The 25890-nt window shown below is 46.0% G+C and overlaps 1 protein-coding gene across 1 annotated transcript in view; it reads right to left on the bottom strand.

The window, feature by feature from the left end:
* OBSCN (obscurin, cytoskeletal calmodulin and titin-interacting RhoGEF) overlaps nt 1–25890 on the bottom strand; it is a 177510-nt gene that overhangs the window by 7770 nt on the left and 143850 nt on the right. Inside the window, exons 91-109 of the mRNA XM_066554246.1 lie at nt 18855–19115; nt 16121–16244; nt 15661–15794; nt 15158–15270; nt 13319–13487; nt 12674–12755; nt 12011–12211; nt 11442–11502; nt 10778–10855; nt 10490–10662; nt 9905–9931; nt 9468–9620; nt 8697–8742; nt 8204–8281; nt 3769–7351; nt 3076–3198; nt 1819–1929; nt 1542–1709; nt 986–1108 (exon numbers count right to left, since the gene is read on the bottom strand). Coding sequence (XP_066410343.1) covers nt 986–1108; nt 1542–1709; nt 1819–1929; nt 3076–3198; nt 3769–7351; nt 8204–8281; nt 8697–8742; nt 9468–9620; nt 9905–9931; nt 10490–10662; nt 10778–10855; nt 11442–11502; nt 12011–12211; nt 12674–12755; nt 13319–13487; nt 15158–15270; nt 15661–15794; nt 16121–16244; nt 18855–19115 — 5808 coding nt within the window. The remainder of the gene's footprint in view (nt 1–985; nt 1109–1541; nt 1710–1818; nt 1930–3075; nt 3199–3768; nt 7352–8203; nt 8282–8696; nt 8743–9467; nt 9621–9904; nt 9932–10489; nt 10663–10777; nt 10856–11441; nt 11503–12010; nt 12212–12673; nt 12756–13318; nt 13488–15157; nt 15271–15660; nt 15795–16120; nt 16245–18854; nt 19116–25890) is intronic.

The following is a 25890-nucleotide window of genomic DNA, read 5'->3' as shown; positions in this document are numbered from 1 at the left end:
TTGTGTGGCTGCAGCAGGAATTGCTATCAGACATCACACTGATAATAACAACAGCAAATCCATCCCAAGAGAGACAGAACAGCCTTGGGGATTTGATACAAAGCTTTTGTTACTAAACAGGAAAACATCAACATTTGACAAGGGCAGATAGTGACAGGATGAGTGGGAAGGGCTTTAAACTGTGAGAGACTTAGATTAAATGTCAGGAAAAATTTATTATTCAGAGGGTGTTGAGGCCCTGGCACAGGGTGCCCAGAGCAGCTGTGGCTGCCCGTGGATCCCTGGAAGTGTCCAAGGCCAGGCTGGATGGGGCTTGGAGCAGCCTGGGATAGTGGAAGGTGTCCCTGCCATGGCAGAAGGGCTGGAATTTGATGGTTTTTAAGGTGCCTTCCAACCCAAACAATTCCATGATTAAATCATCCACTGATCATTTTGGTTCAGCCTCTGAACCAAGCCTCAAAAGAGAATATCAAAGGGGTGATGCAGTTTTGTCAAACTTTGGTTATTTTGTCCTGGCTCTTTGCCCTAAGCTTCCTCCATAGTCAATGGAAAAAGAAAGCACAGCTGCTCAGCAGAGGATAAATTGCCTTTTTGATAAATCATCTTTCTCCAAGACCATACAGGAAATCTGAGCCTGGGATGATGATGTTTCATTAGTGTCTCATTTCGTCAGATTACTCAGAGTTTATATCAGATTATATCAGACCAGGCATTTTCTCCTGTGGCTGCTCACTTTTTGGTTGTAGCTTCCACACAGCCTTGTTTGATTCACACTTTAGCAAAGCCTTGGTATGAATATGCAAATTCCAGGTTGATTTAACCAGCACAACCCCTAATGATAGCTGTATAAATCCCATTCCTAACTCTAAACTGGGGAGTTAAATCAAGCTGTTTCTGAATAACAATAAAATTTCCAGCTGGTGAAGAGATACAAACCAAGTACAAACCAAGATGTTCCTTGCAAAGCAACAGGACAGCACTTTACCTTCAGTCTTGCACTGCACAGTGTAGTGGACAGGGGTGTTGGTTTCCACAGGTTTCCAAACAACCTGCACTCCATCCTTGTAGACCTCCACAATGTCAGGGGGTGGAGGGCTGGGGGGAACCTCTGTGTAGAGGAAGCACAAACCCCATGAGTGTTAACAGCAGCACTGCTGTGATACAGAACTCTACACCCAGCATGTCTCAGCTGCAGGTATTTTATATATATATATATATATATATATATATATATATATATATAAAACATGTATATGTTTTTATGTGTATATATATACACATACAGCTAGCGGAACAGCAATTTTGCCATCCCTAATTTAAACTCAGTTCTAAGATTTTGTCTTGCAGGGGCTCTTAATCCAGGAGAGAAAATAAATGGTGAAGAAGAGGGAATGAACCCTGCCCAGGCTGTGGACCACAGCAAGGGAGAACTCTTCCTCTGCTCCCATGTGCAGAAATCTCTCCTCAAAGGTATTGATAGGTTACATTTTTTGGGACAAAATTATTTAAATACCTATTTATGTAGCTACTCCTTTTCTCACCTGCTTTTCTTATTACACAAGAAGTGGATGCTGAGCCCAGAGAGTTTGTGGCCACACAGGTGTAAATACCAAAATCCTCAGCATTAACAGAGAGAATTGTCAACAGCTGGAAGTGTTTGAGCGTGGAGGAGATGAGGATCCGGCTGCTGCTCTGGACAGGTATCCCATCTGGAAAGCAGGAGATGGGAGACATAAGTACCCTGCAAATTATACCAAGGTGTAATTTGCAGGCCCTGTCCTGAGGGTCAGGGACTCTCTGGAGGGATGGCAGTGTCACCTCTGAACCAGCTGATGTGCAGGGAGGAGTGAGCCGCAGTCCGGCACGAGAGCGTCACGCACTGTCCGGCAGCCGCAGCCTGGTCCGTGAGCTCCTCCGTGAACGACGGGGCTGCAGAGAGGAGGGAAAGGGGGATTCAGGATGGCCTGGAGAGCTTGGTGGAAAGCAAATCCCTGCAGGACATCAGAAAGCATTTCTAATGGGGTCAAGAGCCTTTCTGGTTCATGGTGTCCCCATTCCTTTGACCACCACCATTTGGAGAATCCCCCGGGCAGAGAGCACACAGGTGAAGGAACCCTGTTCACCCATGGGTGTGACAGACCAGATGGATCTTGGAAAATCCACTGCATTGCCCAGCCTTGGTGCAAAAACAAATCCCTGCAGGGCATCAGAAAGCATTTCCAATGGGGTCAAGAATCTCTCTTGTTCATGGTGTCCCATTCCTTTGGCCACCATTTGGAGAATCCCCCAGGCACAGAGCACACAGGTGAAGGAACCCTGTTCACCCATGGGTGTAGTGTGACAGACCAGATGGATCTTGGAAAATCCATGGGGAATATCTGCATTGCCCAGCCTTGATACAGAACAGAAGCAGAGCAGAGAGAGACCCTGTCACAGCAAGGGTTTTCCTCTGATCAAACCTAAATGTGGGGGCAAAACTGAATTATGGAATTTTGAGAGTGAGGAGATCAGATAGGACAAGAGGAAACGGCCTCCAGTTTCCCCAAGGGAGGTTTAGTTTGGATATTAGGGAAAATATCTTCATTGTCAAGGACTGGAGGAGGATGCCCAGGGAGTCACCATCCCTGGAGGGATTTAACAGATGTGTGGCACTTGGGAACATGATTTAGTGTTGGCCTTGGCAGTGCTGGGTTAATGGTTGGACTTGGGAAACTTAGAGGTCTTTGCCAACTAAATGATTCTATGATTGAGACAACACAAGAAGAGAGAAGGAGACATGAAAGATGGATATTGAAGAAGAAAAAGCCCTGTAGAGCATCAAATCTGCTCCTATCTCCATGGGAAAGGGTGAACTCAGGTTTTCTTCTGTGTTTCTCCAAGTGGCCAGGGGCTGCCAGCCTCCCACAGCTGCCCTTCCCAGTGTTTGTCTGGGCTCTGCTGAATGCTGGGACAGTAAAATGACCTCAGAAAATGCTCCTGATGGAGCCAAGGGGAAACTTGCCAGGGGTAAAACAATTCTTTACTCAATCACCCTCTGAGGGTAAAACAAACCAATGACTCCTGCCACAGCAATACCTTTCTCCTTTGGGATGAGGCTTGGCAGCTTGAATGAAGGGAGTGCTGATTTCCTCTTCAGAGATCCTTCAGCCCCTATTAACAGCTCCTTTTCTGCTGCCTCACTTCCCAGCTCACCAAACTCTGTGAGAAAGGATGAGAAGTCATTCAAGGCCACCCTTCTCCCCATGGCATCTATTTGCAGTGACAGTTCTGCCTTCACACATAAATAGTCACAGGTTCCCTTATTAACCAGCATTTGATTAACAGGGAAGTCTGTGACAGCTGCTGCAAACAGAACAGTGTCCTGGAAGAACAGGGACTATCCAGGGATGGCAGAGAAGAAAGGACAGATCCCCATGTCCAGTAACCAGGGTGACTTCAGCTTCTCCCAGTCACTTTAACCTGAGAGATTTGCCATGGTCAGATGACAACTGCAGCAAGGAAAGCATCACCCAGCCCTGCTCTGCTTCTGTGCAGCCTCAAACAGGGAATTTGAGCTCCTTCCATCAGTGGATTAACCCAGCTGACTGCACTGAAGCCAGCCAGTAACAGAGACCTGATGGTGGAGACTGCTGAATTCAGAACCTGCCACAGCCAGATTTGCAATTCTGGTCTAACCACAGCTTCAAGCATGCTGGGGAAAAATAGGGCAGCTGCAGCAGAGCCCAGTTATGGCAGCAAATCTGTAAAGGAACAGAGGGAAATAATTACCTTCCTCTGGCTCAGGAGATGTTTTTCCTTTTAGGATTCTTGAAATATGAGCAACAGAAGCTTTTACTTTCTTCTTCAGACTCTGCTCCACCGACTGTTCCACTGAATGAGACCTTGCATATGGCTTAAAGAGTCCAGGCTTGCTGTGGAAGGAGCTTTTCTGCTTCCCACTGGAGTCCTTTTGGGAGCCATACATTTCTTTATGGCTCTCTGCCCCTTTCCCCATGGCTCGTAAATTAGCTGCCTTTGAATCCTCGGATATTTCCAGACGGTTCTTCCTGTTCTTGTCTTCCTGTTCCCTGATGCACAGTCTTTTATCCTTGTGGAGATGTCCTGCAGGAGGGGACCTTGCCCTTTCACCAAGGAACATGAACCTTCTAGGAACTGGTTTGGGTGAAGGCTTCTTATAGCTCAGAAACTCAAATGGGAAATAAACGATGTCATACAAATCTGAGAAATTCAAATAGGCAGGCTCCACTTCTGAGATGTCAAATTTCTGGGGGCCACTGCCAACACTGGGTGTTTCATCTGACAGGTCTTTGATTTTCACCAAAGAAATTTCTGGGTGTTTGCCAGTGTCCTTGATGACTGGGATGGGTCTTCTTGCAGTGTCCAAGCTCTCCGTGGAGGAGAGGCTCTCTGGGCTGGAAGGGGAGGTCTCAAATGCCAAGTCCTCCAGGTGCTCACATTCATGAGGAACTGTCTGTGCTCCCTGCTCTTCCAGGACTCCTGGCTCCTCACTCACAGCAAGGCAGGGTTCTGCAAGGTCATCCTGCTCAGCGACTTCTCCTTTTCCACCCTGTTGGACAGAAGGGAAGGAGCTGTCCATGTGTGCTTGGCTGCCTTTGTAGGACATCTCTCTGTGAGGAGAAATGTGCCTCCCGCTTCCCTTCTCTCCAGAAACTGACTCTGCCCAAACATTCATCTCCTCAGAGAGGGAAACCATCTCATCCACCAAGCCCTCCAGCACAGCAGACTCCTCGTCACTGTAAAAAGAAGATCTGTGGTGTGACAGCTCCTGACCACGGTGATCCCTGCGGAGCAGTGGTGGGGCAGCTTTTCCAGCATCACATCTTCCACTTTCTAAGGCAATGCCTCCATCCTCACCATAACCCTCTGGATATTCCTCATATACCAGTTCATAGGCTGCAGCTGGAGCAATTTCTGGTTGTGAAGCAGTTAATGCACCTGAACTGCCACTCTCCAGACCATCTGAAATCCCAGCCCTGTGCTGCTCAAGCACTCCATGTCCAGCCTTGGGGAAAGGAGCAGCCACAGCTTGTCCAGCTGCTCTCCTTCCACTTGCTGTCACAACAGATCTCATCTCCCTGTGAACTGACACCTCTGTGTGTTCTTGATTTTCACCCTCCCAGACCTGAGGGAGGGCAGTGCTTTGGGATGAGGCAGCTCTGGCTGGGTGTCTGCTCTCCAGAGCAGCAGGCTCTGAGCCATGGCCTTCAGGAACCTTCTGGGGTTCAGCTCCTTCATGGGCCAAACTGGAAACAATCCTTGTGACAGCTGAGCTTTTACTCCTCAGAGCAGCAAGTTCCTCCTTGCTGAGAGCCTGCTGTGCTCCATCAGAGACCAGAGCTGGCACTGATCCTGGTGGTGGGATTCTGGGAGCAGCAAGCTGCTCTCCCTTCAGGACAGCTGCTGCTGTGTCTAAGTGAACAGGAGCCTTCTTGTGTGCTTGGCTTTCACCACTGTGGGCTGATGGTGGAGTGATTCCTGTAACAGCTGCTTCTGCATCTTCCAGGACAGCAGATCTCACATCTTTATGGGTCTTCAGCTTCTGAGGAACACCTTCACCAGCGGTGAGGGTACCTGGCTGTTTGCCCAGCATGACAGCAGCTGCTGGAACACTTTTCCCAGGAATTTCCTCACTTTTGTCTTTACATACTGGAAGTGAATCAGTTTCTGTTTGTTCTGTTGGAGCAGAAGAGCTTTCATGCTCCATGACTTCAGATTCAGCAGTGCCATGAGCAGAAGTCTTTTCATCTGAATGTTTCTGCCTTTTGTCTTTCCAAGGTGGGGCTGGAGCTGTCCTTTTGATAAGCAAGCTTCCACCTGTTAGATCTGGGTGGCTGTGGGTGGGAGCAGACTCCTGGGGCGGACACACACCTCCCTCACTCGGAGGAAATGCCTTTGGGGTGGTTTCTGACTGTGTGAGGGTTGAAATGGACTCTTTGCCCTCCTGAAAAGCAGAGTCAGAGGCGCGGCCAGAGGCAGATTTACCCTCCGTGCTCTCGTGTTTTGGAGCTGATGGTGCTGTTACATCTGAGCACTGGGCAGTTGGAATGGGGCTTTTCCCTTCCAAACATTCAACGTCCTCCTCAATCTCAGTGGCCTTTGACTTCTTCAGTAAACGCTTCCTATTCTCACTCCTGTGAGGTGACACTGGAAGTCCCTCTACGTGTTGTATGAGAGCAGGTGGGCACCCATTCCCCTCACAGTGTGTGGAAGGAGAGGGTTTCTCTCCTGAGCAATCCTTGCTGGCTCTCCTGGCGTCCCCTTGCTCTGCCGTGCCCGCAGAACATCCCTTGCCAGGCCCCGCAGAAATGTCGCAGTGATCACTGCCTTCAGGGCAGCTTTCCTGGGACAGCACATCACAGTCCTCCTCCAGAATCTCTTGTTCCCTCAGGGATCTGGAGGATCTCAGCCTGTAGTCATCCAGGGAGCGGCTGCGGCTGCCACCAGCAATGGCAGGGTGTGGGGGCTTCCTGGCCGTGTCAAACGACGCGGATTTGGTCAAGGATCCCAGCAGACCTTCTCTGCGATCATCTCCTCCTTCTTCTCCTTCTTCTTCTTCTTCCAGTTCAAACTGCTCAAGGAGGGGTTCCCGGAGGCCACTGAGGGGCACCTTTGAATAGCCAGCCTTCCGGAAAGTCCTCCTGGCTCTGTCCAGGTGCCTTCTGAACTCCCTGCCTGGTGACGAAGGCGGCCTCGCAGGCAGCTCTGTTGCTTGGCTGTAGAAGGTGCTTTTAATGACGCTCTGCCTGGGAACACAGGCAGATGGCTTTTCTGCCCCATCCCCTGCCTCTTCACCTCTGTCCTTTTCAGATAAAGGTGTGTCTGGTTTTTCTTTCTGATGCACAAGTGATGTGCTTTCTGTGGAAGCCCTCAGGGATGAAGGCTCAGCAGCGCCACTTTTTTGGGATGGCTCTCCTCGAAGGCTGGGAAGGAGCCTCTCCTCTTTCTCCTGTAAGATACTTGCCATGAGCTCTTTGCTTTCTGTGGGTGATTTATCCCCCACCTCAGCCTTCACTGAAGCATATTTCCTCCTCATGGGTTTTACTGGAGGGATGGAGCTTTTGGAGTGCTCCCGTTCACTTGCACGTTTCAGAGGCTCGGGATGGCTCGGGGCATCAAATACAGGCAAGTGCAGTTCAGGGGTGGAACCAAAGTGCCTCTTTTGGGGGAAATTCGAGTTCTCATTGTCTGAAGAGGAGCCACTGGTGCTGGATGAAGTGCTTTCCTCAATGAGGTGTCGGGAGATGGCCAGGGAGCTGTTGTCGTGGGTCCTTTCCAGGATTTCTGGGATGGACCTCATCACCAGGATGGATTTGTAGCACATCAGGGAGCGCTGAGAAGGAAAACAACACAGCACAAGGAGATGGGAACATGGTCAGAGTATGGAAAGCAAACACACCAAAATGAAGTCCTGCACTCCTAAATACCACACCCATGAGTCTAATTAGACACTGCCACCCTCAGCACATGTCACCAATCCAGGACTCATTTTCTCTCCAAATCTTCCTCTTCACTGATACGACATTAAATTGACTTCAGGGAACACACTTGCTTTGGTGACTGGGAGGAAACAGGACTCTGAGATTTCCAAAGTCAATCTGCCACTCAAAACAGATGGAAAACATCAGATGAGAGACTCGCTGAAGGAAATGGTTTTAAATCCTTTGACTGCAATACAACCTATGGTGACTTAGGCCAGCAGAAGACCTACCAAGTATAGGAGATGGGATTCCTCTGCTCTAAATTCTGCCATGTGGGGTATCTCAGTTGAAGCTGGGCCTCTCCTTCCAGCCAGCAGAGAGAAAATGGCATGTTCAGCAGGCAATCAATCCAATTATTTGAGAGAACTTCAGGAAAAGAGGCATTTTCTTGGCACCTGTCTGTAATTCAGCTCCGATTGCAAAGGCAGCTGAGGGCACCTAACTTAGACACAACCTTGTGTCTTACAGGCTCCTGCATGGGATTCCAGGCAGTAAAAGCCTAGATAATTAATTCCTGACACATCCATCTCTCCTGGGCTTTTTCCCAACTCCCAGCCATGCTCAGATCTCTGCTGAGCTTGCTGTCCTAACCCAAAAGATTTTCAAAGATTCAGATATTAAATTATCAGTTATAATATTAAATTATTCAGCAATTAAAAATAGATATAACTAAACAGAATCAACACAGATTAGGGGCAACTCACCTGCCACTTGCTCCGAGCCACAATGAATTTGAGCTGTTTGGTGTTAATGAAATGAGCTGCTTCAAGAGGGACGTTGTGCTGCCAGGTGGAAAGAGAGGAAAACCATTGATTAAAAAATCCTGATTCCATTTCTTGAGGCATTTTTGTGGTTTTTTTTTTTTTTTAGAATTCTCTCTTTACACAATTGTTTAATTTAGGTAAGTTGCAGTAGATCAAATGCTGCAGTTCTTTCATAGTTAAATTGCAGACAAAATCAGCTTTTCAGTCATTAAATCAAGCCCTGGTTAATACCTGTCATTAAATTATTTTTGCTGTTGGCAATTTTTTACTCTTTTCCTTAGTGATTTAGGGCTTTGGAATATAAACTTTGGTCTGCAAGGCCAGTTTCTTTTCTGTACTGATGTGACAGAACAAGAGGGAATGGCCTCAGGTTGCACCAGGGAGGTTTGGATTTTAGGGAAAACCGACAAATAAAGGACCAGGACAAACTTACCATGAACCATTTGTGGGAAAGACAGTCCAAAGCACTCGGCCTGGATCTGGTAAGAGAACAGATTGACATTTGAGTAGGAAATCCCCTCCAAGAGCAACCACTGATTTTCCTGAAGGTGCTGCTGCATGCAGACACCCACCTACACTCAGGGCTGTGTCCTTGGGATGCTGATTTGGAGCACAGAAGCCAAAGAGACACACAGCAGCTTCCAGCTCAAGGTTTCCTTCCCCTGATGGGGAAAACAACCTCCGTTTTAGTCTGACACTCCCCACAGATGCTCAGGAAGAGCTCCTGGCTCTTTGCAGGAACCCAAGGGTGTCCAGAGCAGCTCTGAGAGTGACTTTGCCTCTTTAGGTGGTCAGAGTGAAAATAGCTTTGGCAGCAGGCAGAAAGAGTAGGAATGAAATTAAAACTAAATGCCTGTAAATATGCCTTCAAGCCAGCTTTTGTACTTGAAATTGCTTAATTAATGTGGTCAATGTTATTTAATTCCCTCCATACCAGTCCGTGCTCTTTCCACTCATCTGTGTCATTCCAGAAACTCCTCAGCCTGGAGGAGGCAGGGAGCAAAGACATCAGCACACCAGGGAGAGGCCAATTTGGCAAATATCCGAATTGTGGGTTGGGTAATGGGGAATAATGAGGAAGGATTAGGGAAAAATGCAGCACATCTCACTCAGCTTTCTACTTTTCAAACCAAAGGATGGGCTGGGATGTGGCTGCTGAGACACCAACAGCTCCGCACAGAGGGAGGCACAGGAGGGCACTCACTTGGGGTGCTGCTGCAGGATCCCTTTCATGAAGTCCTTTGCATCTTCACTCAAGTGAACAACATCAGGAATGGTCCATGAAATTTCCCCGTTCTGGATATTTAGGAGAGTTTTCCTGTCGTTCTCCCCAGCAAATGGAGACTTGCACGTGAGGCTTGTTTATTGAACACCATAAAATGAAAGGAGACAGGGTTTAGGTTTCTGTTTTCTGTTCAAATTACAGAAGCACAAATGCTTACATGAGGTTTTTAAATACTTGAGGGGCTCCATGTCTGGGACTTTGCAACTTGTTCGTGAGGAGCAACCAGGAAATGAGGAAACCACAAAATAAATTGTCCTTATTATGGAAGGACTGAATGTTCCACTCAAATCCCTCATTTCAAAGTAGTGGAGGGCTCTGATGGACAAAGGGAGGGAGTGTTTCCAAGATTTATTTACCTTAAATATGTGATGACTCCAACAGCCCTGAGGAGAGAGAGAACACAAATGTAATTTTTGTGACTATTTTTCCATCCTTCTCAAGCCCCTCTTCCTGCCACTGGACACCCTGAAACAGCAAGATCACCTTCTCCTCACCTTTCAAGAACAATAAATCCCAAAAGCTATTTATTGATTTTTTTTCCATTTCCATTCATTTTCCCCCTTCAATATTATTTTTAATTGTTCCCAAGCAATCCTTCATTCCTAAAGCACAGGTAGAGGAAAGGACTCAAAAAAATTCTTTTTTTAAACTTCTTTTGCCTTTTCTAGAAAGCTCTTTAGGATTATTTCCACTAGTTGCTGCCTGCAATAGAGATCATCTCCTCCAAGATGCTCCTTTGCATTAATTAGCAGTCAGAGTTCAATTATGGCTGAAAAAAATTAGACAGAAGGAGCTTTAAAGAGCTTTGATGGCTTTTGGTTTGTCAGCGTTCGCTTTCAGTTTCCCGTGTTATAATCACTGCTCCATTTACTAATTAACAGCTAATGGAAATTCAGGCCATTGAGAGCCTGGAAAAGCTTTTTGGGAAAATGAGAGATTACCAGATATCAGTTGCTTTTGACACTGGTGACTGGGAAACAATTTCTGGGGCAACAAACTCTGGAGAGCCGTATTTGCTGTACTGGGGCTGCACGGGCGTGATCCTCTGGGCAAACCCAAAGTCACAGATCTTCAGGTCTTCCCTCTCAGGATAAACCATGAGGATATTCAGTGGCTGTTGAGTGAAAAATAAAGAAATAAATGGGGAAGTTTTTCTTGTGACTAGGAAGTATTTTCAGTTGTAAGAATAATTCAGAGAACACCCAGTCACTGGCCAACACGTTCATTACCTTGATGTCCAAATGAAGGATGCTGTTGTCATGAAGATATTTGATTCCTTCCAAAATTTGCTTGATGTACAGTTTGACCTAAGAATTGAGCCCATCATTAAACAATTAATGAATGAACAATTATTAAACAGGGAGAGTAAATAGCAGAGTCCCTGATTTCACCAAGATTTGATCTTTAAAAGTCCCTCCCAGTCCAAACTATTTTATGATTTTTCCCTCTGAGAATTCCTAAAAAAAATTGATTTTACCAATAAATATTGGACACCTAGCTACTAGATGGGAGATGTGAAACATTTTGAACTTTTAGCATCAAGGATGTAAAAAAAATCCCTTAGAAACCATAATTTCAGCTTTTCTTTTAAAGACAGTTACAGGGGGATAAAGTGAGTGGAGATAGGAGCTCCAGATGACAGATAGCAAGGAAATTATGATAAGAGAGCAAACATAATCTTTTTTATTTTGGCTGAATGCAATGTTGGTGGTCAACCCCCCTGGCTGTTTGTAGTTATTCCCCCAAAAAAACCCAGCTAGCAATGAAAGTTGCCAGGAACACATTGTAAAGGCTGATTCTGCTTTGATAGATTATCACTTGTTCAAAGACATTTATCATATTCCAAAAGGAAAATGCAGAAAGAACTGACTGTGCTTTCAAATGAGAAATTACCTCAGCTTCAGTGACCACGCTCTTCTTGAATAAACGATCCAGGAGCTCCTCACTGGAGCATCTGACAGTGGCATTAAGGGACAACAGAACCACGTGGAAAAGCTTTTTTTTGACTCTGGAACCTCCTCCATCCAGCCAACAGAAGAATTCATGAGGTGATGATCTTAGGCTATGGGATCATCATGGGCTGCTCTAAACCTGGTGTCACTTCTGCTAAAATCTGCCTGTTGATTTTGGGGTTTCTGTTCTGCATTTCCCTCATGCTCACCTGGACTGGATCTCATGGAAACAGAGCTCATAACTTCCAGAGTTGTCAGGAAATAATTTTGGTGCTTGACAACTCATTCACACTTGTATATACCAGTCTGATTTTTCTCACCCAGCAGAAGCTGAAGCATTGCAGTGGAGCTCTAACAGAGCTGTGCTGTCCTGCAGTGCAGAGAATTGTGTGTGCTCTTTTCTCTCAGGAAAAACAAAAACAAAAAATTATTAATTACTTAATATTTAATAAAGAAGCTCTATCCAGTACTTCCCAGCCTCTTCAGACAACTGCACAGAAAAAAGGATACAACTCCAGAATCAAAATCAGTGTTTTTCTTGTTTCAAACTCATCCAGGAGCCTGGTAATTCTGTCATGGGACAGAGAGGCAAGAATATCCCTCTCCTGATGAGCTCTAGACTTGGTTTTGCTCCGCAGAGGGATGAATTTGGCAGCACAGGACACCCTGTTCCCTTTGTGCACCACCCGTTTCACAAAGCTGAAGCAGCCCCTGTGCAGGAAGGAAAGGAAAAGCCCCGATCTGACCTGGGCAGAGATTTTCCCCCAGCCTGGCCTTTGACAGCTCCCTGCTGCTCTGTGCTTCAGTTCTCCAGAAGCTCCTTTACTGTGTGTGAGGTGCTGTTGCCCTCTCCTGGCTGTCTCCAAAGGGAAGCAACGTGTTCCCATCAAGGGAAAAGCTGCTGCAGATGATGCAGGCTTGTGCTGGTGCTCCTGCATCCCTTGGACAGACCAGATGTGACGGGCTTGGGATGCTCCTGTTGCCAAGAAGCCACATCCAGGCACTAATCTGTGAGCCTTTGGATGTTTTTTCTGGTTGGAGCTGCCCCAGCACACCTTGGAGTGACATCTCACTTCTGCCTTTATTTCCAAATTCTCAGGACCCACCTCTGCCTTAGCAGCTCAGATGGGCAATGAGATATTCCCTGGCTGTAGAGCTGGAAAATCCATTTACCTTCCAATCTCCTGCTTAACCTCATAATGGGAGTGGAGCTTTCTCCTGGTGGCCACTTTCTTTCCTTCTTGGTCTTTCTTAGCTTTGGAAATGAAGAAAAACAAAAGGGGTAAATACTCAGACAACAATGCCTTGCTAATAGTGTGCAAAGTTATTACAGGACAATTTAAGGCAGGGAAAATTAGAGGGGTCTTCTGGACTTCAAAGGAGAATAAAGTGGAGTTGTTTGATTAGAAGACTGTGTTAAAATGAACCTTGGGGCTGCCCAGAGAAGTGGCTGCCCCGTCCCTGGAAGTGTTCAGGTTGGATGGGGTTTGGAGGAACCTGGGGTAGCAGAAGGTGTCCCTGCCCGTGGCAGGGGGTTGGAATTGGATCATCTTTAAGGTTCTTTCCAACCCAAACCATTTTGGGATTTTGTGATTTGATTTTTTTCCTGGATCCTGCCATACTGGCCATATATAAATACTACACAGGAACACAGGACAGATTCCATACAGGTACCAGAACATGACAGCAACAAATTACACACTGCCATGGCAATTCCTGCAACTGAGAGGGTGACATTGCCATCACAGGTGAGAGGGTGGCACTGCCCTCACAGGTGAGAGGGTGGCACTGCCCTCACAGGTGACAGGGTGGCATTACCTTCATGTACGACGAGCTCTGCTTTGCACAAAACCTCCCCTCCTGCATTTTTGGCAACACAGGTATAAACACCACCATCTTCCAGGGCAGCATTGTCCACAAGTAAGAAATAAGTTGTTCCTTCCCTCCCCTGATGGATCCTGTCGCTGTCTGTCAGCAGTGAAGTGCCCTGAGGGAAGGAAATGACATTTTGGCACAGGAAAGCCAAGATGGAAACAGATGTTTCTGCTCTTCTGATGCCTCAGGTTTTAGCTTTTATGTTTTTCAAATTCTTGCTGCTTTAGTGTGTAGTTCTGAGCTTCACATCAGGGCATGGGGAGCTCTGTGCACAGAGCAGGGAGACAAAACCATTCCTGCTCCAGCTGGGCACCAAGGACAAATGATCCAAATCTCAGCCCAAGAGCACAAACCCCGTGGGCTGGAGAGAGAAAAACAAGCAGGGTGGGACTGCAGGGGCTAAAGCTGGAATGGGACAATGAACTGCAAGATGCAAATGGAGCAGAACTGATCCCAGGGAGAGAGCCCGGGAGCGCTGGTGCATTTTGGGGCCATTTTGGTTCATCTTGGGTGCAGCCCTGGCTGGGCTCTTGTGCTGCCCAAGGTGCATCCATGGAGGAGATCCTTTTTTAATAAATCTTTTATTCTTTAGCTCTGTCCAGTCTCTGTTCTAGGGCAGTCTTCTCAAGGCATCACTTCAAAAGCAAGATACAGGAGCAGAGCTACAACCCAGATTATTTATGTGAGCAAACCTCATGGAGAAAATGCTGCCCAGGGGAGTGGTGGAGTCACCATCCCTGGAAGTGTTCAAGAAACAAATGGATGTGGGTCTGGTTGACAAGGTGGTGTTCTGTCAAAGGTTGGACTCAGTGATCTTGGAAGTCTTTCCAACTTTAATGGTTCTGTGATTCTGTTGTTTTTTTCTTTTTTTTTTCATAAATGCTATGAAGAAAGGGGCAGGATGGAGTGTGTGTGATAAAGGGCAGATTGTGAGCATTTGCAAAACGTCCATATGAGAGTAAAATGCAAGATAAAAATACAATATATACATATATGTACATAATAGCACAAATATGAAGTGATGCCATCCTGTTTTCCCACACAAAATCTCAGTTTCTGAGGTTTTCCTTATTAAACTGTAACAAAAATTTAGGTTAGAGTAAATCACTCCATAGCAGCACCAGCTCAGTGTTTGGTGGGAGCTAAAAGGTATCAGATACTAGAAATTATTAGGGAAGAAATGAAGGATAAGACACAGAGCATCATTTGATAAATGCTTGGTTTGCCCATGGTGTGGCACTATTTGGTACATCATCATCATCATCAGTGTCCTCTGTAAGAGCTTCCAGATGAGAATTGACAGCAGATTGGGGCTCCTCAGCCTGGAAGGGAGGTTCTAGCAATAAATGACAACAATTTTCTAAGGGATAATAAATAATTTCTCTCCTTTCTATGGAATATCCCTTGTCCTTAGTCACACTGGTTTTACTAAGTAGTTGCAGGAAAGATACAGAGCCTGGAAGTCACACTGACAATTGGGATAAACCACTCAATCCCATTCCTGCCCCCAGGCTGCAGCACACATCTCAGTGGCACTCAGGTAGAAACAATTTCTCTTCCTGCTCTTTTTGGTCCCCAAAATCATCTTGGGTGCCCTCTCTGCAGGGTGACAACACAGGGTGGGATGCACAGGTGATGCTTCAGTGGGAACAGCTGGTTCCACAAACTAAAGACACAATCCAGAGTCTGTGTGAGAGGTGTGGGAGGAAAGGGCAGACGAAATTCCCCATGGAATTGTGCACTACACTCCTCACTCTCAGCCAGAGAAGAGTCTGCACTCACCTTGAACCACAAAACTGTGGGCTGAGGGGTTCCTTCAATGACTGCCTGGAATTTGGCACGTTCCCCAGAGTTCACCTGCACATCCTCTATTGTCACTTGCATGTAGGGAGGACCTGGTGAGAAAAGAGCATTTGCTGCATGCAAATGAAACTGAAACTTCTTTCCCAGTGTGCTGCCAGAGTTGAAGTTACTCAATGGGATTTATAGGACAGGCCATTTAGGATGTAACAGTAGTTTAAAGTCAAATCAAGAGGTACAACAGCAATATATTTGGGGTTCTTCATGTTGACATTACTTACATTACTTTTAGGCTTCTTATCTTCACATTTACCTATTACTTTTTGTTTAATAAACAGTTACCACTAAAAACTTTTTAAAAAAATTAAATTAAAAAAAATTTTAAAAATTAAATTTTAAAAAACCAAAACAGTCAGGAGTTGTTACCAAAAGAGAAGACAGTGAGAATCATGGGACTGGGAAAAGGAAACAGGGTTTGGTCTTACTTGTTGGAGTCTTCTCCTCAGTCTTATACACTCGAGTTCTTTCTGTGGTCTCGATGTAAACTTCACTGCGCACGTCCCAGACCACGTCTCCTTCTCTCCTGTACCAGCCTCCTGCCCCTGCATCTGGGGATGTTCTTTCAAGAAACCCAAGAGAAAAGATCATGGCATAGCCACATGCAAGAGGCGCAGGATTACACCCTGCTGTTGATCTGTTTAACCAGCAGACAAAGAGTTATTTGCTTAAAATTAATACAGGAAGAATTTTGGTTTGGGGGTGGGGGGGATTAATTTCTCTCCAACTTTTTTTTGCCCTTCTTTGACAAAGCATTGTCACCAGGATTCTGAAAATAATGTCAAACCTACAAGAAACTGTTTGGGTCCACCACAGGGGACTTGCTTTTCTTGCACCAAAGTCAGAAATCCACGTGGATATCCTGGATATGTGGAGGTGGGTAGTTACCTGTCGATGGGAACAGTGCGTTCCCGAGCACTTTCCTCTCCAGCAGCCTCCTCTTCCCTGGAAGGAGCAGGGCTGGGCTTTGGCACCCCTGGTTCTTCAGCTGGAACCTCCCTCTGAGCTTTGGCTGGCAGCAGAAATTGGGCAAGTTAGACATGCCACCCCATGAGATCACACCCAAACCCCAGAGCCAACCTCTGGAGTCATCTCTGGTGTGCCTCATGCCAGAACTGAGCCCACCTGAGCTCAGCTGGGTGCAGCCACTGAAGGTTAGAGGAGGATTTGGCACTTTTGCAAAAAGCACACAAAACAAAGGGGTTGGACAGCACCAGAGCGGTGGCACTTGGCTGACTGGGCTAAACTGGCTGCTCTGTAAGGAAATACACACAGAGTGGGAAAGGCAGCTGGTAGGGACAGGGAAATAGAGGTGAGCTGCAAGGATACCGTGGGTTCACCCAGCCTTTGGAGGAGATAATTTTACCATGTTTGTGTTCTGGCTCATGGCTGTGAGGAAGTCATGGAATCACAGAAGCATCCAGGTTGAAAAGACCTTTAAAAGCCCAGCACTGCCAAGTCCACCCCTGAAATTCATTCCAGGGAATTACCCAGTGTTAGCTTTGTCCACAAGAATTCTTCCACTCAGCTTTGCATTAGAACAGTTCCTGACTCACTGCTGTGATCACAGACAGCACCAGGGACATGAGTGAGCTCACATCCATGTGAGCTGGTGGTCAGAGCAGGTCCTGGCTGAGGATATTCACAGAATTCCCAGAATGACCAGGTTGGGAGAGACCTTCAAGGTCATCGAGTCCAGCCCAGCCCCAACAGCTCAACCAAACCCTGGCCCCCAGTGCCACATCCAGGCTTTGTTAAACACACCCAGGCATGGGGACTCCATCACCTCCCCGGGCAGCCATTCCAGAACTTTATCACTCTTCCTGTGAAAAACTTTTCCCTGCTATCCAACCTGTATTTCCCTTGGTGCAGCTTGAGGCTGTGTGCTCTGGTTGTGCCAGTGCTGCTGGAGAAAGAGACCAATATCAATATGATTGATATGGAGGTAATATGGACTCTTACAGAGGACCTGGTGATGTTTTAGCATCAGCATTGCTGCACCTCCACTGGAAAATGTCCTTGCACAGCTCTGAGTTACACCAGAACTGGGTCTGTCTCGTGGGGCTTGATAAAACCAAAAAATGGTGTGGCTTGACGGCCATTTCAGTTATTTTTCTTCTTTTAATATTAATTATTTTATCAGATATAGATTCAAAACCTGGTTTGATCTCACATTCCAGAAGTACCTGATTGTCTTTTGATACTGACCATTGGAATTACACCATAGGATAAAGTGCATCATCTCCTTTTTCATTTAAGGAGAAAAGATTAAATCCAGAGGAGTCTTCTACCCAGCAGGTAGGAACATTTTAGGGAGCACTCTAGGGACCTTTGGTGCTGGCTGGTTTTGGAAAGGAACAGCTGTTTCTAGAAATCACATAAAACATCTCCATTGGGGTGGAAAACATGGTTATTCAAGGAATTACTGGATCAGAGATCCCAGGTTGTAGGATTGTGCTTTCCTGTCACCAGCACTATTTAAATATTTACCTCCTTTTTATTTAAGGCATGTGAACATAGAGAGAGGTGTCAAGTCTGCATCTGATTAAAATAATTCCCATAACAAGATGAAAGACCTGCCAAACCATCTCATTCACTATTGTATTTTCTCTTTCGCTGTGACTGAGGAAATAATCTGCTAGGTGACATTTTACTTAGGATTTTTGAGTCATCCCACTCCACCAGAGGATTATTTCCAAAGATGATTTGTGACTAGAAAGGAAAAAAGGTTTTAAAGCCCTAACTTTTTTTTTTTATGCTGTTATTTTGGGTTTGATTCCATGAACAGCTTTTATTATTGCTAAGTTTTGAGTAAGAATATTTATTTTTTAAAGGAATTATCTGGAGTTTGAGGGCTGAAGGTTACTTGGCATTGTCCTTTGAGTTAACAGTGGTGGAGAACAGTTATTCTGACTTGACACAGAGACAACTTAGACAAGTTGTTATGGCAGAAGCAGAGGAAGAGTGGAAGGGTTGTCGCTCATCCATGATTTTTTAAAAACAACAGGAAGACAAAGGAATTGTTCTCCTGGCAAGACACAGCCACATACACAGTTGGGTTTAGTCACACAGAAGCTGCAAGGAGTGAGTCTGTCCAGGCTCCAGGGTCAGTGAAATGCAGGTGAACTTGAGGCACCCAACCCGCTGGAAGTCTCTGACAGTTGGTTTAGGATATTAAAGACATTTCCAGTTTGTTTATAGCAAACAATAAAATAAAAAAACCTCCCTTACCCATCCCACCAAATCAAAACCCAAATGATTCTCTGAATGTAAAGGAGGGATCTCACTTCACCTTCTCCCCCAAAAGTACTTGAAGCAAGACCAGGGAAAAACTCCAAGGGTGGAAAAGATCCCCTATTCCTTAATTTTGGGCAGGTGATGAACTAAACTCTATTTCAGCCACGGTTTTCAAACACCTGCTTCCAGAAAGATCCACCCCAAACTTACACCCAACCTAACCCCAACCCACCCTCCATGGTCTGAATGCCCTCTCTTAAATCTTCATCTTCTCAAAACACAATGACACAGAAAAATGAGCTTAAAAACATGATTACTGGCACGCTCAATATTTCTCTTTCTCTCAGCTCCTGGGGAACATCTCCCACCTTCACACCAAACCTACCATGGCCTCCAGCAGTCTGGGTTTGGGTGCTGGCTTCATGAACCACCACAGAGGGCCCGGCTGCTGCCCCTGAGGGCTCCGAGGGAGCAGAGCCAGCAGGGGCAAGGCCAAGGCCACCATCTGCCCTCATGCCAGGGGGAAGTGTCACCAGCAGGGATGCTGAGTCCAGCAGCTTTTTCAGGGCTGTCTTGATCTCCTTGTCAGCGCGCTGCAGTGAGGCCTGCACAGTAGTCTCCGTCTCTGACTGGGGGGAAGTCATTCCTACAGACAAGAACAACAACTTTTCTCCCTTCAGGGCAAAAAGGAAAGCAGCAGCACCATCCAACCCATGGAAATATCTGCCACCGTGTCATTTTTCCCCTCCTAGAAAAGGGAGTTGATGGAGAAATGCTTATTCCAGCAAGAGGGAGTGTAGGTGAGAGTTAAAATAAGAAGGATGGCAGAAAATACTTTGGAAAGTTGTACCTATGTGAACATCTGGCCTGTTCCCAGACAGTGGAACAAAGAATCCATCTCCCAGCTCAACCTGGCATTGGTTGGTCTGTCAAAAATACCTTTATTAATCCTAGACTCACAGAATCTCCTCAGTGGGAAGGGATCCACAAGGATCATCCAGTCCAGCTCCCGGCCCTGCACAGTCACCCCAACAATCCCACCCAAACTCTCCTGGAGCTCTGGCAGCTTTGGGGCTGTGCCCATTCCCTGGGGAGCCTGGGCTATGCCCAACCACCCTCTGGGGGAAAAACCAACCATGGGTAAGACCAATGAAATGAACCCATTGCACTGATACAGACCCTACATGAAGGAAGATGTTATCTCACAGGGAAGGAGAAGGAGTAAACAGGAATCAGCCATGAGTGAGTCTGGAGAAGGGCAGGGGAATGAAGGGAGGGCTGTTCTTTTTCATCAAAGTCTGGCAGAAAAGCCACTCCTTGCTCTAGGGTGATGCGTTTGTCCTGCTTCACAATATCTGAATACTTCTGATGGGTTGGGATGTAGAAGGCTGGGATGGGATCACAGAGTGCAGGAGCTCATCTCACCCAATCTCCTGCCTGATAAACCTCCCACAAATCCTGAAAAGGCACAACAAAGGGATGGATGTACCTAGGGAAGCCCCCATGTAATCATGAAAACAGAGAAAATGCTGGTCAGGTTAAGACAAGGATCACGTTCATGATGCAGATGCTCACCAATCAAGAAAGAAAACTCAAATCATCACATGGTTTAAGAAAAAAAAAAAAGAGCATTTGGAGTAAACAGCTCTGACTTGTTTAATGTCATTGACATTAATGAGCATGCCCCATAGGGGTTTTGATTCTGCTCCTTTCCTGGCCTCAAGAAAGTCAATTCCCATTATAGACCTGAGAAAATAAATTTGAAGGCTATGTGTGGATGAAGACCTCTCACTTGATCTTTGTTTTCAATGATCATGATGGTGACAAAATATTTATTTCCTGAATCTGTTGATGGAAAAAAGCAAGATTTGCTCACATGATGTCCCAGACTGCCCTTCAGTGTTCATCAGCACTGGGATGGCAGGAAGACATGAAACATTTTCCTAGAGAAATACCTGGATTCTCTGGTGTTTCTACTGTGATTTCTGCCAACTGGCGCTGTCCTGTGAACTGGGCAGCTGCCAACGAGTGAAATGATTGGAAAGGCATGAAACATTCAATTAGGAAATATATTCACAGGTGTATAGATATAGATCTAGAGGTTATATATAATCACTGGTCTCTCCCATGCCCTAACACCACCATTTCCCTCCCTGCCCAAGGGACATTACACCAATTCCTTCTTTTGGACACTGATTCAGGCCAAGGAACTTTAATATCCCCCAAAATACACAGACCTTACAAACACCACAGCGATGACACCCTGTGATGGACAACCTCTTTCCCAGCTCTAAAATCTCAGCCTTGAGCCTTTCCACCCCTCAACTTCAGCCCATCCCCAGGAACTCAAGACTGACACATACTTTGGAGCTCCAGTTCGGTCTCAGAGAAGGACCCAAGTGAAGGTGAATCATTCAAGATTCCTGAGTTGGAAATATCCCTAAAACTGGGTTTTTTAACTTCAACACTCCTGAAACTGTCCGTAAAAATGAGCCAGAGCCCAACTGCATTAATATTCTTGGACTGCAACCCAGTTCCTGCTGAAGTCAGCAGGAGAAGAGGAGGAGCTGATGGAATATCAAGTGCTGTAACAAAGAACACAGAAACCCAACAAGTCCAGTGACAGCTGATGCAAGACATTTATTAATTTAAACCCAGCATCTAACAGCATATCTCGCACTTGACTTTTTTATTTTTCTTTTTTGTATCTCAAGCAAACTGAAGTTTCCACTTTATTAATACCTATTTACCTCCAGGAATTTCAGTAAAACATTCACTGTATTAAAATCTTTCATACAGCTGTATCTTTTCATCTACAGGAAATAAATCCCCACACATCTCATTAGTTATCTACACAGTTTAATCGCTTACAAGCATAATTTTTAACCTCTAGGAAAATATTTTGAAAGTATATGTAATGAACTTTTCATAAACCTTTCACTTTTTGAACAGAGCCCTGCATAGGATTTAAAAAATTTCCTTCAATTGATTCTCTTTTGCTTAAATATCAAAAGAAAATGTAAACAGATGTTAATTGCTTTGAGCTAATGAATCAAAGTATAATTATTTCTTCTATGACCATCTGAAGTGCAGCCTTAGAGCTTCTTTAGGAAAACCTGAGTGTCAACCACAACAGGAGGAAACCTCCATGTTCCTTTATACATCCTCAGTATCTTTTGTTTGAATATTACATTTTTGGAAGACAATCACAGGACAAAATCTTTTCTCAGCAGTATCTTCATAAATCTGAATAAAATCCACCTCCTTCTGTGAAATTATTCAAGACTGATACTGGAATAACTGTGATCAGAATCAGGCTCAAAATAAAAGAAATATTTTTAGCTTTGAAAGCATTTCTCTGTTGTGTGCCTGTTACTTTCCAATGTACAGTGCAATATATGAAAAAAGCACTAATATATATATCCATCTTATTGCTTCATTATAAAACAAACAGTATAAACCAAGGAGATGTTATAAAAAATGGGATAGTACCATAAAGGAAGCTTGATTTCCTTCACCACTGGAAAAGCATCCTATATCATGAAGATATAGGATCCAACATCAGAGTGGATGTTGGAAGCGAAAGGCTGTGAAATCAATATGTTCATTTTAGTCAGTACAAGGTGCAGCTGCAGAAGGAAAAAATAACTTTTCTACAAGCACCTTTTGTGAATTCATTCCCTGTTGGCAGGAATATTGCCTCCAAAACAAGCATGGCTGGGAAACCCTGAGCCAACATCATCCATTCCTTCCCAAGGCAGAAACTCACTCCACCCTCTCTCCTCATGCTGCTTAGAAATTCAGCTGTGCTTGAGCATTTCTGGTTTCCCTAAACCACAAATGAAACCATAAATGAACACTTCTCCAGAGCTCAGCTGGGACAGGGTGTGGGGACCTTTCACCCCACATCTCTGTCACCAGAGAGGGCCAGTGCAGGGTCCTGCTGAGATCAATGAGCTCCATCTGACTCCAGCTGGCACCAGGATTTTGGCCTGGGAGCTCATCTCTTTTCAGAGCAGCTTGTTGGAGGTCTGGGCTACATCCATTTCTGGTGAAGCCAACAGGGGTGGGCTGTGCTCAGTGCACCTCAGCCTCCCCCTCGTGCAGCATTCCTGCTGGAAAGCTCCAGAGGAACCCCCCAGTCACTCCCTCTCCGAGGCATCTCCACCTTCCTGGTTACAGTAAAATGATGCAATTACAACTGGCAGCCTAATACATTTGGAACAGATCTATGTTTCAACTGAATATTTATGGTAAAGCTCTTTTTTCTATATTTTTTTAAATTTAATCTTTCTTGTGCTCCTGCTACTTTGCTGTAGCTCAGTGGTAAATTCCTCTTATCACATATAGGGGACATCATGGATTAATCTGTTAGCAGGAATGTTTCACCACTGGCACGTTCAGGAGAACAAATCCTCATCCAGAAATATTTATTGGCAAAGACTACATTTGTGGTCCTTTGAAGACCACATTTGTGGTTCTTTGTACTTGTTAATGTTTGATTGCAGATGCAGAAATTCTTTTGTGCAGCACATTAATCTTTCAGTGCACGTTAACTGAATTATATTATTTCAAAAGATATGGTTTATCAATCCACCACACTAGAATGCAGAATAATGAAACCTACATTATCAGACAACTAGGAAGTGGATTTGAAAATATCAGTCATTTAGAAAAGACAGTCTTTTTCACTTAAAGCAGAAGAGAACAACAAAACTCTTGTTTCCTCATGACAGTGGGACTCTCTCCACTGACTAGAGTCAAACTGGGATTTCAACCAAAAAAAATGCCTGAGCAGCCCTTTGAATCCCTGGTATACGTAATATCTACTATATATCTCACTATATGGCAGAAGGTTAAAAAAATGCAACCAGACTGTGCATCTTGAAAGGTTTATGAAGAAATTTTGGTAGAGCTAATTGGTGTCACAAGTGTAGAGCAGAGTCAAAGCACAGTGAAGCTTCATGACCTTTGGGCCCACACGGTGACAGGAGACACCCCCTGTCCTGGGCTACTGAAGGATGCTGAAAAGCTTAGATACTTTCACCTCCTTGCCACACCAAAAACTGGCACATGAAAAAATTATTAAGTTCATAGACAAAAAACCCCACACTTCTTCATCTAGATTTCTGTCATAGGTAGAAGAATCAGGCTTTTCCCCATCACTGCTCCGCTATGGAATGATACATGTTCACCTAGATCAAAGCTTTTAAAGTTACAAACTGTTCTGACAGACTGTTCCCTTTAAGACTGGAAAAGCTTGACACATTATATTTAAATACATTTCCCTCTAAGGCATTCCCTTGTAATCTTCGCCACCAATTCTCCTTGCCTACAACAATTTTGATATTTATATTTTTTTACATAAAGCTGCTCTTTTTGGTGTTAAAAACCACGCTGGCGTCCACTCAGCTCTGGGAGAGGTCTTCTGTGCTGATGTGCAAGGTGACAGGCTCGCCAACAGTCCCGTAGCTGAGGGTTCTGGTGGAAACTTCAGTTTTAAAGCTGGACTGCCCGTTGTCGGCGGAGCGCTGGACCTCGGTGCAGAACGAGGGCTTCACCGTGAAGGAGGCTCCGGGAGGTGCCGCGCGGGCGTCGCTCACGCGGAAGGAGATGTTGGAAGGGCCTGAGGACTGCACGCCAGCCACCCTAGAGGCTGACAGGAACACGGCCCCGGGGACGTGCTCCTCGTACTGGCTGAAGAACCTCTGCCTGGGCTCGGGCACCACGGGCCTGACCAGGCTCAGCAGCACCGGCTTGCCGATGGTGGGCTCGTTGATCTCCGTCTGCAGCACAGAGATCTCGCAGGGCTTCTCCGCCATGGGCTTCTGATCCTCACACCTGTAGGTCTCGCCTTCCTGAGGGATGTAATCCTCCAGGTCCTCCAGAGTTAAGAGTTTGCCGTTGTGGGTTAAAATCTTGCGGTCCCGGGTGCTGATGTCGTCGGTGTGTGGCTCCTCTGGCTCGTCCACTATGATGTTGTCCTCTTCGGGAAGGATGTCCTGTATTACTTCAGGTACCTCCTCTCCAACAGGCCAAGACACATCCACTTCCTCGAGCCCTTCCTTATCCTCTGGACTCACTGGGGAGAACAGAACTTGGTGTTGCTCTCCAACAGCTGTCTCAAAACTGAAGACCAAAGGCTCGCCCCCGCAGGCAAGCAGAGGGGAGGCGGCGCCTGACCTGCAGTCAGCACGCGGTTCCTGAGGGCAGCTCTTTCCTTCAGTCCCATAATCCATAAACGAATCACTTCCTAATTGTTCAGACCCACACGGGGAGTTTCTCTCTTCGCCGCTGACTTGAGGTCCTTCCTGCTCGGTCGTATACACCAGAGGCTGGATGTCACCTTCAGAGAGACCCTCATTCGGCAGAGATTTTGACTGTTCCACCAATTTATTGTTGGAGTTGTTTGTGTTGGGATCATCTTCTGGGGAGCGCTTCGGCCTTGAGCTGGGAAAAGTGAACGTTAACACCCCTGACTGATCTTTTTCTTGTTTTACTGGGGAAGAACCTCTTTTCCTTGTGGGCTTTGGTGACTTTTTCACCTTGAATTCAATTATTTCTTCCACTTCGACCCACTTGGGCTTTTTCTCTTCCACTGTGCTCTCCACAACGACGTCTCTTGCTGCTGCTCCTTGCATGTCCTCATGTTCTGTGACATACAGCCTGGGAACAGCAGCAGACTTTGCTGCTGCCTCCTGGTCGTGTCTGTGGACAGGCTGCCTGATCTTGGAGACATAAACCGGCTCCAGAGCCGGCTCCGCCCGTGGGGAGCGGGAAGGAGAATGACCTGAAGGAGAACGTGCAGGAGAAACCCTTCCCCTTTGTCTTGGGCTCTTCACCACTGTGGTTATGGTCTCCTCTCTGGTGGCAGAAAGGGGTGGAGTTGGCGGGAAGATGAGACTTTTTGGGCAGCCCCACTCCACCAGCACATGCCACGGTCGGCCGAGGCGCCGCGTGGGGTTAGTTTGGGGTGAGCATTGCAGCTTTTGGGGAAGCGGTCATTTTGGGAGGGACACACAGGCAGAGCACACACCCACATGCCCATCTCCACTTCCTGATCCAGGGAAAACCCCTGACCCAGTGCCCTTTTCCCCAGGGAAAACCCCAGCTCCATGAACCTCCTCTGTTGGGTGTGAGCACACAAGCACGTCCAGCTGAGAGATGCTCTGCTGGGTGCTGCTGTATTTCATGTGCTTCTGTTGATCACCTACTCTGCTACTTTGGACCCCCCCCAAAATTTTAAACACTCAAAGACTTTAACCTTTTCCTGGGTATCCTTGGCTAAAATCCTGATTCCTTCCACATCAATGGCTAAATGCCTTTTATTGCAGTAGGCTCAGTGTCTTCTTAATAATATTTAATTAATGCAACATATCTCTCTTTTTTTTATTATTACAGCCTCTTTTGAGACCAGAGAT

Source organism: Molothrus aeneus, chromosome 1, assembly GCF_037042795.1.
Source record: "Molothrus aeneus isolate 106 chromosome 1, BPBGC_Maene_1.0, whole genome shotgun sequence".
Classification (NCBI taxonomy): Eukaryota; Metazoa; Chordata; class Aves; order Passeriformes; family Icteridae; genus Molothrus; species Molothrus aeneus.
Note: the sequence above shows the minus strand (reverse complement) of the source record. Positions and strands in the feature narration are given on the sequence as shown.